Source organism: Oncorhynchus gorbuscha, linkage group LG10, assembly GCF_021184085.1.
Source record: "Oncorhynchus gorbuscha isolate QuinsamMale2020 ecotype Even-year linkage group LG10, OgorEven_v1.0, whole genome shotgun sequence".
In the NCBI taxonomy this organism is placed as follows: Eukaryota; Metazoa; Chordata; class Actinopteri; order Salmoniformes; family Salmonidae; genus Oncorhynchus; species Oncorhynchus gorbuscha.
Window position 1 is genome coordinate 40,293,781 of NC_060182.1, and position 17,089 is coordinate 40,310,869.

At 43.3% G+C, this 17,089-nt stretch overlaps 1 protein-coding gene across 1 annotated transcript in view; it reads left to right on the forward strand.

Moving 5' to 3' along the window:
* Positions 1 to 16,870, forward strand: part of lmbr1l (limb development membrane protein 1-like) — a 34,387-nt gene extending 17,517 nt beyond the window's left edge. Inside the window, exons 2-13 of the mRNA XM_046366085.1 lie at positions 5,931 to 6,015; positions 9,347 to 9,380; positions 9,683 to 9,822; positions 10,323 to 10,550; positions 10,712 to 10,780; positions 10,879 to 10,943; positions 11,481 to 11,553; positions 11,700 to 11,786; positions 12,003 to 12,157; positions 13,335 to 13,566; positions 14,471 to 14,632; positions 15,393 to 16,870. Of these exons, the coding sequence (XP_046222041.1) occupies positions 5,931 to 6,015; positions 9,347 to 9,380; positions 9,683 to 9,822; positions 10,323 to 10,550; positions 10,712 to 10,780; positions 10,879 to 10,943; positions 11,481 to 11,553; positions 11,700 to 11,786; positions 12,003 to 12,157; positions 13,335 to 13,566; positions 14,471 to 14,632; positions 15,393 to 15,478 (1,416 nt within the window). The 3' untranslated portion in view covers positions 15,479 to 16,870. The remainder of the gene's footprint in view (positions 1 to 5,930; positions 6,016 to 9,346; positions 9,381 to 9,682; positions 9,823 to 10,322; positions 10,551 to 10,711; positions 10,781 to 10,878; positions 10,944 to 11,480; positions 11,554 to 11,699; positions 11,787 to 12,002; positions 12,158 to 13,334; positions 13,567 to 14,470; positions 14,633 to 15,392) is intronic.
* The last annotated feature ends 219 nt before the right edge of the window (positions 16,871 to 17,089 follow it).

Genomic DNA, 17,089 nt, shown 5'->3' on the forward strand with positions numbered 1-17,089 from the left:
GAAAAAAGAAAAATATTGAATGATATTTTGACAATATCGCACAGCCAAGTTGTTTTATTTGATGTTTAGCTGTATCGGACTAGCTATACATCACAATTGGTAAGTGTGTCAACAAATCTACAAGACAATAGTTGGCCTGTGGTAAATGGGTAATCTAGCCCTATGCCCTTCAAAGAAGATGCTGTTTTTGTTACATTCAGGTCATGTTGGCAAAACATTGTAGGCAGCCTGTCCTGGTTGCTGAGTTCTGTCAAATATTTAGCCTGTTTTGTGACTGTCTGAGTCCGTGTCCCTTAGCCTGACTGCCCACTCAAAGTGTGGCATCTATTCTCACTGCCAAAATGAGAAACCATCCTGGAATGGCAGAAACTTTAGGAACTTTACTGTGGTTAGGCTAGTTGGTATGGGTCAGGACTGAGGCCTAATGAGTGAGTGAACCACTTGTTTTCCCCCTCGCCTCTCATTGTTGGGATGTGATCCTATGGCTAGGAAGCGGTGGGACCACCATTTGATACTGAAACGCGTCCTCTTCCATTGTCAAATGTACTTGATACATATGTCAGAATAATGTAGGGTCTAAGCATTGACTTAAGGGGGAGTGTGCATGCATGAACTATTATTTTTTCAACAAGAAGTTGACCTATTACTATAGTGAAATAATTCCCTGCTTGAACAGATATGCCTACAATTACAATAAGAGATAATAATAATAAGTGATGTCTAGTATGTTATCATATTTCAATAGATTGGGTTTAGGGCCATTATTCAGTCCACACGGACAAGGTGTACTTGGACATGCGTTGTTCAATCTGTAGGAAATGCAGGTCCGCAATGCTGTAGTTAAAAGGAGTGCACTATATAAGGACCCTTACTAAGCAGAGGAAGCCATTTTTGTCACGTCTCTCTGCCACTCTCCCAGAAGGGGACTTTCACATCTGTTATTCTCACCTCAGGATGAAGTCCTGCATCCTGTCACCCTCCTCTCACCCATCTCCCTCTGAGCTGCATGGAGCTGGGCGGGGAGGATGTGTGTTTTGTGTCCTTAGTTGTCTCTTTAATAGGTTTAGTTTGTGTAGGATCTCCAACTTCCTTTAGAGCACACATCCACTCACTCAACACCTCCCGGTCGCGGAGTGGTTGAACCACTTAGGTTGGAGTCATTAAAACGACTTCAACTGTAATGTGGAAGATGTGGTCCTTGTCCACAGGTACATTTGTTAAGAGCAATATATTTCCCCCTTTTGAAGTTGTCCTTTCCAGCACGGTTCCAGGCTGCAGATATAGTTGATGCATAACCCAGCCAGCTTTGTCATGCTTGGCTCGGATGTCCCCCCCCCCAGACAACCGGGTCAGCAGACGGCTTAAATGACTATCCGCTTAAATAGGATTAAATCAATGTTCAGTCGGTCAAGGAGTCAACTCTTGCAAAATACTACAGACTAGATGGGTCTAAATCTATTCAGGCTGGCTGCATGTTGAGCCTCGTTGGGGTTTAAGGTCTGTGTAGTCTTCTCCTAATCACTCACACTCACCCCCTTTCTCCCTCTCTCCAACTGGGTAAACTGGTTACTTGCAGACACCCATCTGTCCCTCTTGGTCTTAGACATTCATGACAATTTGTAACCAAAGTGGTGTGAGCCTGAGTTGTCGAGATACTTTAGCAATGAAGGCTTTCGGAAAACCAGCCCTGGGCGCTCACTTGTCATTCCAGTGGATGATGGTACTGCATTTTGATGTGGAAGTTATAGCTTGTGACCTGAAAAAGCTTGATGTCAGTTCAAAAACATTTGACTGAGGTTTGAGTCAAACCCCACACATCTTGACTAGGCCTACCTAATAATATTTACACAACTATGCCCGTGTCTGAGTCCTTATGATTGTCCTGCTTTGTCTCCCTGTTATCTTACCTGGCTTATCTTGCTCTGGTGCCATGTCTTGGGTCCTGTTCTCTCTCTCCTCTTAAATGTTCCTCCTCCTATCTGTGCCTCTCACCCCCCCCCGCCCTCCTCATCTGTCTGTACACACCCCATGGAGCCCCCAGCCTTGTCAAGCTTCTCTGCTAAACTGTGTACGTGCTTAACAAATGTTTTGTCGCACAGCAATGCAGCCATAATGACTACAACTCCAAGTGATGGTGATCAACATGGTCTCGTTGGTTATCACCAGTGTGTTAAGTCATAGCTGTGTTTATTTTTTAATGATTTATTTTTTACGGTTGACTTCACCTGTGTGGTTATCTGAAGCTGGTGTATTATCCACTTAAATCAAATAAAAAATGACTTTTGCTATGGGCACAGCCTACTGCAGCATGCCGGTGGAAAACTTGAGTAATTTATTTGAAAGGGGTCCATTTTTATAGAGCATAAAAGTAAACAAGTATAAGTGTAACGATCAACTATAGGCTACATAACTACACTGAACAAACATATGAACGCAACATGTTGGTCCCGTGTTTCATGAGGTAAAAGATCCTAGCAATGTTCCATACTAATTTGTCTACATCCCTGTTAATGAGCATTTCTCCTTTACCAAGATAATCCATCCACCTTGCAGATGTGGCATATCAAGAAGCTCATTAAACTGCATGATCATTACACAGGTGCAACTTGTGCTGTGGACAAAAGGCCACTCTAAAATGTGCAGTTTTGTCACAACAGAATGCCACAGATGTCCCAAGTTTTGAGGGCGCGAGCAATTGGCATGCTGACTGCAGGAATGTCCACCATAGCTGTTGGCATAGAATTTTATGTTAATTTCTCTACCATAAGCTGCCTCCAATGTTGTTTTTAGATAATTTGGCAGCACATCCAACTGGCCTCGCAACTGCAGACCATGTGTAACCATGCTAGCCCAGAACCTCAGGGAAGCTCATTTGCGAGGTTGTTGTCCTCACCATGATCTGACTGCAGTTTGGTGTTGTAACAGACTTCAGTGGGCAAATGTTCACCTTTTGATGGCCTCTGGAGAAGTGTGCTCTTCATGGGTGAATCCTGGTTTCAACTGTACCGGGCTTGATTGCAGATGGCATATATGGTGTCGTGTGGGCGACATTTGCTGATGTCAACTTTGTGAACAAAGTGCCCCATGGTGACAGTGGAGTTATGATATAGCCAGGTCATATCAATGGCAATTTTAATGCACAGAGATACCGTGACGAGATCCTGAGTCCCATTGTCGTGCCATTCATCTGTCGCTATCACCCCATGTTTCAGCATGTCTCAAGGATCTGTACACAATTCCTGGAAGCTGAAAATGTTCGTTCTTCCATGGCCTGAAGACACACCAGACGTCACCCATTTTAAGCATGTTTGGGATGCCCTGGATCAACGTGTATGAAAGCGGGTTTCCGTTACCGCTAGTAAATCCAGCAACTTCATACAGCCATTGAAGAGGAATGGGACAACATTTCAGACCACAATCAACAGTGGCCTCCATCATTCTTAAATGGAAGAAGTTTGAAACACCAAGACTCTTCCCAAGAACCCGATTGTCACTCAGAGCTCTAGGGTTCCTCTGTGGAGATGGTTGTCCTTCTGGAAGGTTCTCCTATCTCTGCAGCACTCCATCAATCAGGCCTTTATGGTAGTGGCCAGACGGTGGCGGCAGCATGCTGTGCGGATTATATTTTTCAGCTGCAGGGACTGGGAGACTAGTCAGGATCGAGGCAAAGATGAACGGAGCAAAATGGAGCTCGCTCCTTGCTGAAAACCTGCTCAGGACCTCTGACTGGGGCGAATGTTCACCTTCCAATAGGACAACAACCCTACGCACACAGCCAAGACAATGCAGGAGTAGCTTTGAGACAAGTCTCTGAATGTCCTTGAGTGGCCCGGACTTGAACCCGATTGAACATCTCTGGAGTGACCTGAAAATAGCTGCGCAGTGACGCTCCCCATCCAATCTGACAGAGCTTGTGAGGATCTGCAGAGAAGACTGGGATAAACTCCCCAAATATACAGGTGCGCAATGCTTGTAGCGTCATACCCAAGGAGACTTGAGGCTGTAATCGCTGTCAAAGGTGCTTCAACAAAGTACTGAGTAAAGGGTCTGAATACTTTTGTAAATATATTTCTGTGTTTAAAATTTGCAGACATTTTCTTAATCAGTTTTTGCTTTGTTATTGTGTGTAGATTTGATGAGGGGTGGGGGGAAATATAATTATATCATTTTTTTAATAAGGCTATGTTATGTAACAATGTGGAGCAAGTCAAAGGAGTCCAAATGCACTAGCTACAATGTGCTCCCAGTCCCCGGGTACAAGCTCTGAAAGCTACCTTATTGGTAAATTAAAATATTTTAGGGACAATAATAACAACTATGCAAGTGAGTGCAAAACGCTAGTCTAGACTGTAAACTGCAGTGAATAGCCTGTCGTTTGAATGCTTATCATTTAGAAATAACTGCATCTAGCCTGCCTGATTGGGCAAACATTTGGATCAGTTATGAGTCTTTTTGTTGGCAGTTTAACTTAAAAGCTCCAGGCACATTTGCAGGCCAGTAATATGTTGTATTTCATCAGGATGTTTTGGCTAACAGAAACATGCTAATGCAGCGATCTCTATTGGGGCGCATATTAATTATGATAATGCATGAGCGTGGAGGAAGTTGTATCCACAGTTCCCCCATTTTGGCTGATTGCATACTTATAGGATATGTTTCTTAATTTGTGTTAATTTAGAGGTGGGTCCAAGATGTGGTGGGGTGTTTAAATAAAGACTAACCCAGTGGTTCTCAAGCCTCTCCTAGGGGATCCCCAGCCGGTTCATGTATTTGATCTATTTCAGAACTAGCACACCTGATTCAATTTGTCAATAACCTTTTGATTAGGTGAACGAGTTTAGGGCTAAAACCATAGTGACATGTCTGGGGGGTTCCGCGGAGAGGTTGGAGAACAAATGGTCTAACCTAACCAGGTAAATCTCCGGACCTAAGTTGGAGGGTATGACATGGTAATAAATCAGCTGTAAAACGGTTTTATATGGGCTATGATGGGGCCAGATTTCTAATCTGGTCGTATGGTTTAAACAAACAAAATAGACAACTGCAATTGCACAGTAGAACTAACAGGGCTGAGCTTGCTTTATGCAGGGTTTCATCATGTAGGCCTTTGCATCGTTCATTTAAAAGTTACTCACACAGTATGTCATCACTATTGGTGTGTGGATTTGATTGCTAAGGTCTAGGTAGCCTAGCCACCTGAAGTTCGATCATAAACCAGATTTGATCACATTTTCTTAACACAGGCCTATTTTAGGCTATAAATGCATAACGTTTCCACTGGCCAGAGGGGATCAGCACTCATAGGCTTCTCTAGGCTATGCGCTCTGGTGGTAATAGGCTTCCATAGTTTTTATACATTTGGTATTTTTTCTGTTTTTTTCTCGTCTTGTGGCTGCTTCCCAAAACACACAACGAGCCCCGCCCTCTGACACTCACGCTGCGCGGTTTCTCCTCTGTTAGATTCACTTAAGGGGCCCGCATGCTAATCACCTGAAACAGCTCAAAACAGTTTGCATATTAAGACATTTTGTGAGGTTTTGGACTTCGGTGAGGGCTGTTCGAGTGTGTATATGTATATATATATATTTATTTTATTCTAGAGGAAAGTCGAAATCTTCGCCCCTTCGTCTGATTGGTCAACAGTAGGGATTCCACTTTGCATCTTACTGTTATTCTATTTCTATGATTCTAACAGTTTACCCTAGTGTATTTTTTTCCTAACCTACTATGGTTTGTATGACTCATTTCAGAAGGGCTGTTAGACTTGGGTTGGTATTATGTTGGTCCAATATGTGTGTATTCTCCTACTTATATTTGGATAAAAGTGAACCAAGCTGCACACGTCCCTAAAAAGCTAATGAAGCAACTGTCAAAGCACATCCTGCTAATTGAAAAATGGTGCCAAAGTTTTGTTTTTGTTTCCTCTGCAGATCTGTGTCCTCCTCTTCACCTGCCTCTACATTCTGTCCTACCTCATCCTCACTCACTTCAAGAAGAATGCGGACTATGTCACGGGTGAGTATGGGTTTGAGGTCGACCGATTAATCGGAATGACCAATTTAAAAAAAACTAAGGCCAATTTCAAGTTTTCATAACAATCGGTAATCAGCATTTTTGGGTGCTGATTACATTGCACTCCACGAGGAGACTGCGTTGCAGGCTTGGCCACCTGTTACACGAGTGCAGCAAGGAGCCAAGGTAAGGTGCTAACTAGCATTAAACATATGTTTAAAAAAAACAATCTTAACATAATCACTTAACTACACATGGTTGATGATATTACTAGCTTGTCCTGTGTTGCATATAATCAATGCGGTGCCTGTTAATGTATCATTGAATCACAGCCTACTTTGCCAAACGGGTGGTGATTTAATAAGCGCATTTGCGAAAAAAGCACTGTCGTTGTAGTTGCGAACTGTGAAGACCATTTCTTCCTAACAAAGACTTTAATTAATTTGCCAGAATTTTACATAATAATGACGTAACATTGAAGGTTGTGCAATGTAACAGCAATATTTGGACTTAGGCTTGCCGCCCATTCGATAAATTACAGAACGGTTTCCGTATTTCACTGAAAGAATAAACATTTTGTCTTAAATGATAGTTTCTGGATTTGACCATATTAATGACCTAAGGCTCGTATTTGTGTGTTTATTATATTCTAAGTCTATGACTTGATAGAGCAGTCTGACTGAGCGGTGATAGGCAGCAGCAGGCTTGTTCGTAAGCATTCATTCAAACAGCACTTTCGTGCGTTTTTGCCAGCAGCTCTTCGCTGTGCGTAAAGCATTGCTCTGTTTATCACTTCAAGCCTATCAACTCCCGAGATTAGGCTGGCAATACTAAAGTGCCTATAAAAACATCCAATAGTCAAAGGTATATAAAATACAAATGGTATAGAGAGAAATAGTCCTATAATAACTACAACCTAAAACGTCTTACTTGGGAATATTGAAGACTCATGTTAAAAGGAACCACCAGCTTTTATATGTTCTCATGTTCTAAGCAAGGAACTTAAATGTTAAATTTCTACATGGCACATATTGCACTTCTCCAACACTTTGTTTTTGCATTATTTAAACCAAATTGAACATGTTTCATTTATTTGAGACTAAATTGATTTTTATTTATGTATTATATTAAGTTAAAATAAGTGTTAATTCAGTATTCTAATTGTCTTTATAGATGTATATAAATAAAATAAAATAAGTATCTATGACATCAAATGACTTTGTTGGTCAAGATGTGTTGGTATTTGTACTGATAGTGCAAAAGCCATGACATGGAGACCTAGTGGAATGTCAAGTGAAGAGGCGACTCCGGGATGCTGGCCTTCTAGGCAAAATAACTCTGCCTAAATCTTTTTTTATTGGCCAGTCTAAGATTGCTTTTTCTTTGCAACTGCCTAGAAGGCCATCATCCCGGAGTCGCCTTTTCACTGTTGACGTTGAGAATGGTACCTTTTTTAATGAAGCTGCCAGTTGAGGACTTGTGAGGCGTCTGTTTCTCAAACCAGACACTCCAATGTATTTGTCCTCTTGCTCAGTTGTGTACCGGGGCCTCCCGCTCTATTCTGGTTAGAGCCAGTTTGCGCTGTTCTGTGACGGGATTAGTACACAGCGTTGCCAAGAACCTGAAGATCTCGTACAATCTCTTACATGGAATAGTCTTCATTTCTCAGAACAAGAATAGACTGACGAGTTTCAGAAGAAAATTATTTGTTTCAGGCAATTTTGAGCCTGTAATCGAACTCCTAAATTGTGATGCTCCAGATACTCAACTAGTCTAAAGGCCAGTTTTATTGCTTCTTTAATCAGAACAACCGTTTTCAGCTGTGCGAACATAATTGCAAAATGGCTTTCTAATGCTCAATTAGCCTTTTAATTGATTAACTTGGATTAGCTAACGCAACGTGCCATTGGAACACAGTGACGCTTGCTGATAATGGGCCTCTGTACGCCTGTGTAGATATTCCATAAAAAATCTGCCGTTTTCCAGCTACAATAGTAATTTACAACATTAACAATGTCTACACTGTATTTCTGATCCATTTTAATGGACAAAAAATTGGCTTTTCTTTCAAAAAAAAGGACATTTCTAAGTGACCCCAAACGTTTGAACGGTCTCTCTCTGTCCATAGGCAATCATTGTAATTAATAATTTGTTCTTAACTGACTTGCCTAGTTAAAAAAATTACATGCATACAGTACCAGTCAAGTTTGGACACCTACTCATTCAGGGTTTTTATTTTTATTGTTTTCTATATTGTGGAATAATAGTGAAGACATCAAAACTATGAATAACACATGGAATCATGTAGTAACCAAACAAATGTTTTAGGTTCTTCAAAGGAGCCATCCTTGGCCTTGATGACAGCTTTGCACACTCTTGGCGTTCACCTGGAATGCTTTTCCAATGGTCTTGAAGGAGTTAGCAGGTGCTTGTCAAATTGTGACTGAGAGACTGACGTGGACAGCCTGCGCTAAAAAGCAAAGTCGAGCTCATGCCTTTTCAAGCGACTTTTTTCATATCATTAGTCACGTCATTCTATGTATTAAATATCAAAACATATAGCCCAATGTTTGTAGAACTGAAGTTACATGAATAACTCTAAATTTTAGCGTATAGGAGTGCCCATTATGTTTGTTAGCTGCATGTGTGCACTTCCTCAATTGTTTGGTGAAAATATCCTTTCTATTTTATTCATATCATGTTTCTTTAGACTGGTCTTAAATCATGGATTTATTGTGACGGTGTAGGCTATATTTCATGGATTTACAACACTTTTTTTCAAATGTAGATGTTCCAAAGGTCTGCATTTGTGACTTCTGTGTGTGGAAGCCAGGAGATGCTAAATTAGTTGAATTAAAGGTCAATAGCCATGAGACCGACCCCAGTTATTTGCTTGACAATCACCAACTGATGACATTTTCGTGACGGCCCTAATCCTATGAGTTGAACGTTGGAAGTGTGGCTGTGCAAATGCAATTTGGTTTATGTAATCGCTCCAATAAAGTCTGGTTATTGAAAAACCTCTGTAGCACATCCGCATCCAACATAACAAGTCTGGCCTGTAGCTGTTTGGAGGTGGGCCAGCCCACTGAGCCGAGCCAGCCAGTGTGTTTTTATTGGGTTTTGGAACGAGTCAGCTAAACTTGTTCTGCGTTACGAGTACAGTGTTTCCAATGAATGGCCACCGCGGTCAGTCAATACCACCAGCAGAGCATTTGTGCCTCGCAGCTTAATGGTGTGATGTTGAAGATGTGTTCAGTGACTCGATGCTGATGCTCGCTTGCCTGTTGGTTTAGCTGTGACACTCACTTGTATGTTTTCTGCCGTTTTCCAGATGACGTTGAAGATGCGACTGCCAACAAAATTGCGTAAGTGAAGAGACCTAATGATTTAACTGACCTAGCAAGCAGTCTGCGATTAGAGTGGCTGTGTGTGAGCAGAGTATTTGAGCTAGTATCTGAGTCGATGTGACCTACGAGGTGACACAACTTGGCCTGTGTGACTGTCCTCCTTGCCCTTTTGTCCTTACACACTGATATTCCTTTCCTCCCTCCCCACCCAGAGCAACTAGCATCCAAAACACACAATACTTGTATTGTCCAAGTGACATAAAAACACAACGTGCGTCGATCACTCTACAGACACCCTCGTTCTCTCTCTTCCTGTCTAGGCTGTGGCTGTGTACTTTTACCCTATCTGTGTCAGTGTGCGCTGTGCTGCTCCTCCCCATCTCCATCCTGTCCAATGAGGTGCTGCTCATCTTCCCTCACAGCTACTACATGCAGTGGCTCAACGGATCGCTCATTCACGGTACTGACCCACGTTTACACCACAACACCCAATACCGCTCCACGTTTTCAACCCATAGTCGTTCGTTCATTGTCAGAGCGCCCGTAGCCCCAAACCTCAAACACCAATCTGTTTTAACTACATTTTGAAGTGTTGCTAGTCAATGAGCTCCAAAACGAATGATTAATTACTATGGTTTTGGGAACCTTGCACCGTTGCCTGTTATGTAATAATAACCCATGGTGCGTCTGTCACAGAAATGAAATGTGAGCTCCACCAACCAGCAGTTAAAGGGAAGTGGGGCCCCAAATATAACATTATCCACTCTAGTCCCTGTTGCTCATTTCCATTGAGCTCTACAGATTTCTGTTCTGTATACACCCCCCAAAAAACAGTGTTTCCCTAAACGGCGAGGCTGCGCCTCACTGTGGTGGTTTGTTGCTGAATTTCTATCCCTCTTTTTATGATATTACCTAACTTTTTGTAATGAAATGTTTTGACCTTCTCTTTCTCTCCATCAGGCTTATGGAACCTAGTGTTCCTGTTCTCCAACCTGTCCCTGGTCTTCCTCATGCCCTTCGCCTACTTCTTCACCGAGTCGGAGGGCTTTGTGGGCTGTAAGAAGGGGGTGATGGCACGGGTGTATGAGACTGCGGTGGTGCTGCTGCTGCTCACTCTGCTGGTGCTGGGCATGGTGTGGGTGTTTGTGGCTCTGCTAAACAACCACAGTGCCAGGGAGAGCCTCTACGGTGAGTTGATCTTTGCTTTTCATTCAAGCCATTTCTGCAACTGTTCGCAAATGGCTAGTTATTTAATTTTTATTGAATTGGTGTCCTTTTGTTAATTTATTTGGGGGGGAGAACCATGTATCAAAGTCCTTTTTCTAATGACCTGTTGTCTCCCATCTCAGACATGTGGGAGTACTATCTCCCTTACCTCTACTCTGCCATCTCTCTGTGTGGAGTGCTGCTGCTGCTATGTGAGGTCACCTCCTATGTCTCGTCCATCTACCGCACTGGCTGCTTAACTTGTGATGTGTCTGAATGCTGCCTGACTCCTCTTCCCGTCTCCTTGCAGTGTGCACTCCCTTCGGGTTGTCCCGCATGTTCAGTGTCACCGGGAGCCTACTGGTCAAACCACGGGTGAGTGGTAATCCACGAACGTTTTCTCAATTATGCAGACAATAACCGAACACGGGTGACATTGTTATATCTTTGGTATTTTATTAGGATCTCCATTAGCTGTTGCAAAAGCAGCAGCAACTCTTCCTGGGGTCCACATGAAACATAATACAGAACCTCAATAGACAAGAACAGCTCAAGGATAGAACTACATACATTTTTAAAGGCACACAGCCTACATATCAATGCATACACACAAACTATCTAGGTCAAATAGGGGAGAGGCGTTGTTGCTTTATCTGTTTTTTGAAACCAGGTTTGCTGTTTATTTGAGCAATATGAGATGGAAGGAAGTTCCATGCAATAAGGGCTCTATATAATACTGTACGTTTTCTTGAATTTGTTCTGGATTTGGGGAAAAGACCCCTGGTGGCATGTCTGGTGAGATAAGTGTGTGTATTAGAGCTGTGTGTAAGTTGACAAACCATTTTTGGGATATCGTTGACAATAACATGACACTAATGACTCGATGACATCCAATCCCCTGTATTTCCTCAGCTGTTGGAGAATGTGGAGGTGGAGATGAACTGTGCTGCGTTCGAGGAGGCTTCTCTCTCCAGGACACTCAACAGTGAGTGGGCCAGTGACCATGGGCTACAATAGTCTCAACATGGGACAATTGAATGCATTTCTATTCGGAATCGTACACTGCCTGTACCCACACGTCCATGACTCATCCTAGAGGAGGTGGTGTTGACCGTGCTCTGTTTCTTGTAGGGGGTAGCACGGCATGCTGGGTCAGTGTGAACGTGGAACCTTTGAGGACGCAGTACCTCGGCGTCCAGGCCAAACGAATCGCCCTCGGTAAGACCGTCGGTCTATAAGTATAATACTGTATTTTTATTAGATTCTCTTGACTTACTAGGGTTGGATCAAATTCATTGAAAGATTATACAACATTGTTGGATTTCATTCGGGCAGTATAATTTTTTCCCCCCCAGGAATAGCTTCACTGCTCACCGGGAGACTGACAGCGTTGTCTACAGTGGTCCTTGTCCTCATCATTCTCTTCCCCCCCAGAGATGCGGAGGAGAGCGTCACCATGGCAGCGGAACCTGTTCTACCCTCTGGCCATGCTGCTGCTCCTAGCCCTGACAGTGGCCTGCGTGTTGATGGTTTGTTTCAATGTTCTGGAGCTCCTGTTCGACGAGACGGCCATGCCCAGTGGAATGGGGGTGAGAGGACTCTACCAAGGGGAATAAGGGACGGGCTTTGTATGGATTCTTCTCAACAGCCCACTGTTGATTTTATAGCATGTAGGGCGTTTACACACTGCCCAATGTTTTTTCTTGACTTAATGCATCTGATCATAAGCACTGAGCTCTGATCATTTTAAGAGCTGTGCAGCTTTCTTGCCAAAACGTTTGAGGATTTTGCATTCTGTTTCCATGGGTCGCAATCTGTTATTTCAGCTCGCGTCATGCCAATTTAAGGCTTAGAAAATAGAAAGCTTGTGGTACACTTAGTGCTCCGTTGACATTTTTAGAGGGATGCTTGTTTTTGTAAGAACATGTGAACAGTTTATACCAAAATGTCTCAAAGTCCACATCCATCTGTCCTATTGTTTTATGTCCACCGGATTTGAGAAGTGAGCCTGTCGAGTAGCCTTCATTCTGGCACAGCATCCAGTCTAGCTCATGCGATTTGAGAAGTGAGCCTGTCGAGTAGCCTTCATTCTGGCACAGCATCCAGTCTAGCTCACGCAATGCGTTTTACCAGATTTCCTTTTAAAAATGTTTATTTCCGCTGGCCTCCGTTTCATTTAGTCAGCCTAATTTTGACCTTCCTACTACGGTTAAAAACTCCAATAACTTGAACGGATTAGGATCGAGACAGTCTGGACCGTTGATTTGTCTTAGTGGATTATCTACACAATAAAACTAATAATTTAACCCAATGGTGAAAATGGATTTTGATTGGACACCCTATAGCCGGGGTACTTAGCCTAGGAGGTCCCGCAGCCTGCTGGTTTTCTGTTCCACCTGATCATTAATTGCACACACCTGGTGTCCCGGGTCTAAATTGGTCCCTGATTAGAGGGGAACAACTAAAGAAAATGCAGTGGAACTGGCCTCAAGGTCCAGAGTTGTGTTTTGAGGGCCTATGGCATGAGTTTACTCCTACCTGTAAAGATATGTTGAATTCTAACGATGCACATTGACCTATTGCCTCTAATGTTGACCCTGAATAGCCTGTTCTATGTTGAGTGACTGAGGGCCATATCTTTCATATAGATTTTAAGACTAAACAATTCTAAGGACATAAACTTGCGGAGGGAGGGGTGGGTACGGACATTTTTTATACAGGATAACCGATTTTTTACATTGATCGTACGTTTCCTCTGCGTGGTAGGACCCTCGCCTGGGGACGGCTTCCTTCTCCATGTTTGGTTCCCTGGGAGCAGCAGTGCAGGTGGTCCTCATCCTGTACCTGATGGTGTCGTCTGTGGTGGGCTTCTACAGCTCTCCTCTCTTCACCTCCCTGCTGCCCCGCTCTCAGGACACCAACCTCACACAGATCATTGGGAACTGTGTCTCTCTTCTGGTCCTCAGCTCAGCACTGCCGGTCTTCTCTCGCACTCTGGGTAAGAGCCCTCCCCGTTCCCCAGGTTGAGTTTCTAGATTCTTGTCGTCTCGTATGGTTGAACAAAAAAATAGATGCGTAGACCCCCACAGTGGTGTCATAATACCCATGAAACCTAGTGGTTAAACGGGGAAATGGTTCCAATCGTTTTCCCACCATAAATGTGTCCTATAGGGGATTTTAGAAATGCCTAAAGGCTGTTTCCTGTAGGCTTACCCTGACATGACGTTTTGATTACCATGTAAATCTCTCTCGTACAAAGGTGACTTATCAATTGTTTTTATTTCTTTATTTAACCTTTATTTAACTAGGCAAATTGTTATAAACAATGACGGCCTAGGAACAGTGGGTTAACTGCCTTGTTCAGGGGCAGAACGACAGATTTTTACCTTGTCAGCTTGGGGATTCCGATCTAGCAACCTTTCGGTTACTGGCCCAACTAGGCTACCTGCCCTCACACCCAGGGTAAGCCTACACGAGAAACAGCCCTTATTTCAAGTGTTTCTAAAATCCCCTATTGGAAACATTTATGGTGTAAAAACAATTGGAACCATTTCCCTGTTTGACCACTAGGTTTTTTGGGTATTATGACACCACCACTGTGGGGCTCTATTGCCTACTGTAATTAGACAGATCCTCTGGTTGTAGTATCATTTCTGAACACAAGAGGGCATGTGTATGCAGTCAATCACTATGAACACTGACCTTGGCCATGGTCAAGTACTGTGCTTCAGAAATGCACCCTTCTTTCCTTCCTCTCTTGAAGTATTCACAGATCTGAATCGGAAGGATTAGTGAAAGTAATATGGATTTGAATTTTATTTATCCATGGGGGGGGGGTGAAGATATGCTGAGTAGTTTATAGTGTCAAACTAATCACATTCTGTCTCTTACCTGTTCTTCAGGGATCACACGGTTTGACCTCCTGGGAGACTTTGGGAGATATAACTGGCTGGGGAACTTCCACATAGTGTTCTTGTACAACATTCTGTTTGCCGGCCTCACCTCTGCCTGCCTCATCAACACTCTCACCTGGGCTGTGCAGGGAGAACTCATACGTGCCTTCGGTACGTAACGCAGTCAATCAAGTATTTATAAAGCCAGGAATATGTCTATGAACCTGACACCTGCCTTTCTATGTTTAGATGTTCGAGTCTATACTTTTGTATAACTTCACATCTTCAACTTAGTCATGTTTAAATTGACTACATGATTTGTCCACCTATCTTGGCTGTAGTCGACTCCCACAATCCGTTTTTGGATATGCATCTTTCTTAGGTATTTGGTAGTCGTATTGTGTTACTTTCATTATGCAGTAGAAGGGTTGTGCCAGCTGCCAATAGTCGGTGTGTTTTCAGTGTGACTGAACTGTGAGCTAGCTTCCAAGGTGTTCTCTTCCCAGCTCTGGGCCTGGCCATGTTTCCCAATGGGTTGGTCTCCTTTCCTCAGATAGAAAGGCCTATACAATTCTCTCAGGAAAGAGGGGAGTAGGAGTCCCCTAGGGGCCTGTGGGCCTGGCTGCTGGGCCCCCTCCCGGGCCCCCCACACACACACACACACTCGCCCTCTGCCCCTCCACCCAACACAAACAGTTCGGCGCGTAGAGCTGTGGACACGCACCCCCCCTTCCTCACGGGATAGATAGCATCTCTCCTCAACCGCTACCTCCCCAACAGCTTTTGTTCTGTTCTGTGATTGATGGACTTTCTTTGCACCCAAACTAGCCTTTTTAAAAAATATTTTATTTTTCTCTCACACTGTCGGTGGTAATCATGCCATTAACGTTCCACTGTCGGTGGTAACCGTAAGTGTTGTATGTCTCCACAGGTCTCCATAAACTTCCTCTGACAGTGTCCCGCACAACCATCCCCCTCAAGCTCCTCCTGGCAAATGGCCTGTCAAAGATCCAGTGACTGACATTCCCTTGACCAATCAACCGTGATCTTTAATCCCGACTGGGACCTGAGCCCCCTGGATAGCATTCCCATTGGACCAAAGGCACCTTGTCTTCAGTCCTCCAGTCAATCTGTGTCTGGATCACCAAAATGAAGAGACCGGAGTGGAGGATTAGAAGTGCAGTTTGGACAATGACGCAGTAGAGCTCTGCTCACTGACCAATACAAGTTGACTTGGGGAACAAACTTTAACGGTCTCGCTTTTTCACTACAGTACTGGGGTGCTATTGAAATCACTATGTGCAGTAATCTGAGGCAAAAATGATTACATTCTGGAACTGCTAAAATCTAGAACTGAAAGGGATCTTATCAGGGTTTTTGGGTCATGGCTAGAAGGGGTTCAACTTGTCAGATATTACTTTTCGTAGCAGGTTAGGAGAATTAGGTTTAAGGTTCGGAGAGGGGTTGGGGTTAGTTGAAATGTTTTTTTTTAAAAATCTGCTTTTGACGTTAATTTGAGAAAAGCTGGGTCCCTTCTAGCCATGACCTGGTTCTTGTTGACCTTGTGACATCATACAGTACATCCTGGATGTCCTAATGCCTTATGAGAAACTCACAATGGGTTTGAGAGGTGGCGGTGGGACCGACTTACTTTGCTCTTTGGACACGCACGTGTAAAAGTCAGCAAATCTATTTTTGGAACATTACGTTGCAACTGACATTTCCTTTTCCTGATCAGGGGTTGAGCGGTTGAGTCCTCTCTGCCTCCCCTCTCCCCACGCCTTCCTCTCTCTCTCTCCCTCTCTCATGTAAGACTACTATTTCTGGGCCTCACTCCTTTGAATCCCACTTCCATTTCTTTTTAAGACTCCTTGTCTGTCTGTAATGGTGTTGTGTCCGTTAATGAGAGGATGTTTTTAAACCTGCGTATTTTACATGCCTTGACCTTCACATAGTGGAGGAAGAGAAGGGGACAGGACAGGGTTGTGTTCATTATGTTACGGCTTAAAGCATTTTGCAACAACAAAAAATGAGCATTTCAGTTCTCGTCCATTTGGTGCCGGATGAAAACAACCCAGGATTTGTTTTAAACTGATAACATTGAATTAGTGAACAACGTATGAAAAGATACCTGAACACAAAGGGGAAAATAGACAAGGGAGGTTATTGGTTGTATTAATGGCATTTCTGTTCCCTTTAAAACAAAAAAAAAGCATTAAGGAACTTCCTTAATGCAAATTAACACTCGTGTGTCCTGCCTTGGACCAATCATACTGTGAATAGCTTGTTAATGTTCAAGTGCAATACTGTTTACGCTCCATTGCCAATTCCCATGACGTGTTTTTCCTGAACTTTTATATTAGAATAATATAAATGAATGATCTCTAGCGGTTTTATTTTAGATCTCTTTATCGTGATCCTGTGTCGTGCTTTTCCTTTGCTGTATCAGCATGTATGTTAAGTTTGTTTTAATTGTTGTTATTATTAGCTGTTAGACAATCAGTTCCTTTCTCTGTCACCAGCAGGGGGCAGGGTCTCCCAAACTCACCGGCAGCCTTCTGAAACTTGCCCTGAGGTTCCGTCAGAGAACCTTCCGTCCTTAGGGCAATGGTTCTGTTTGGCCAGTCA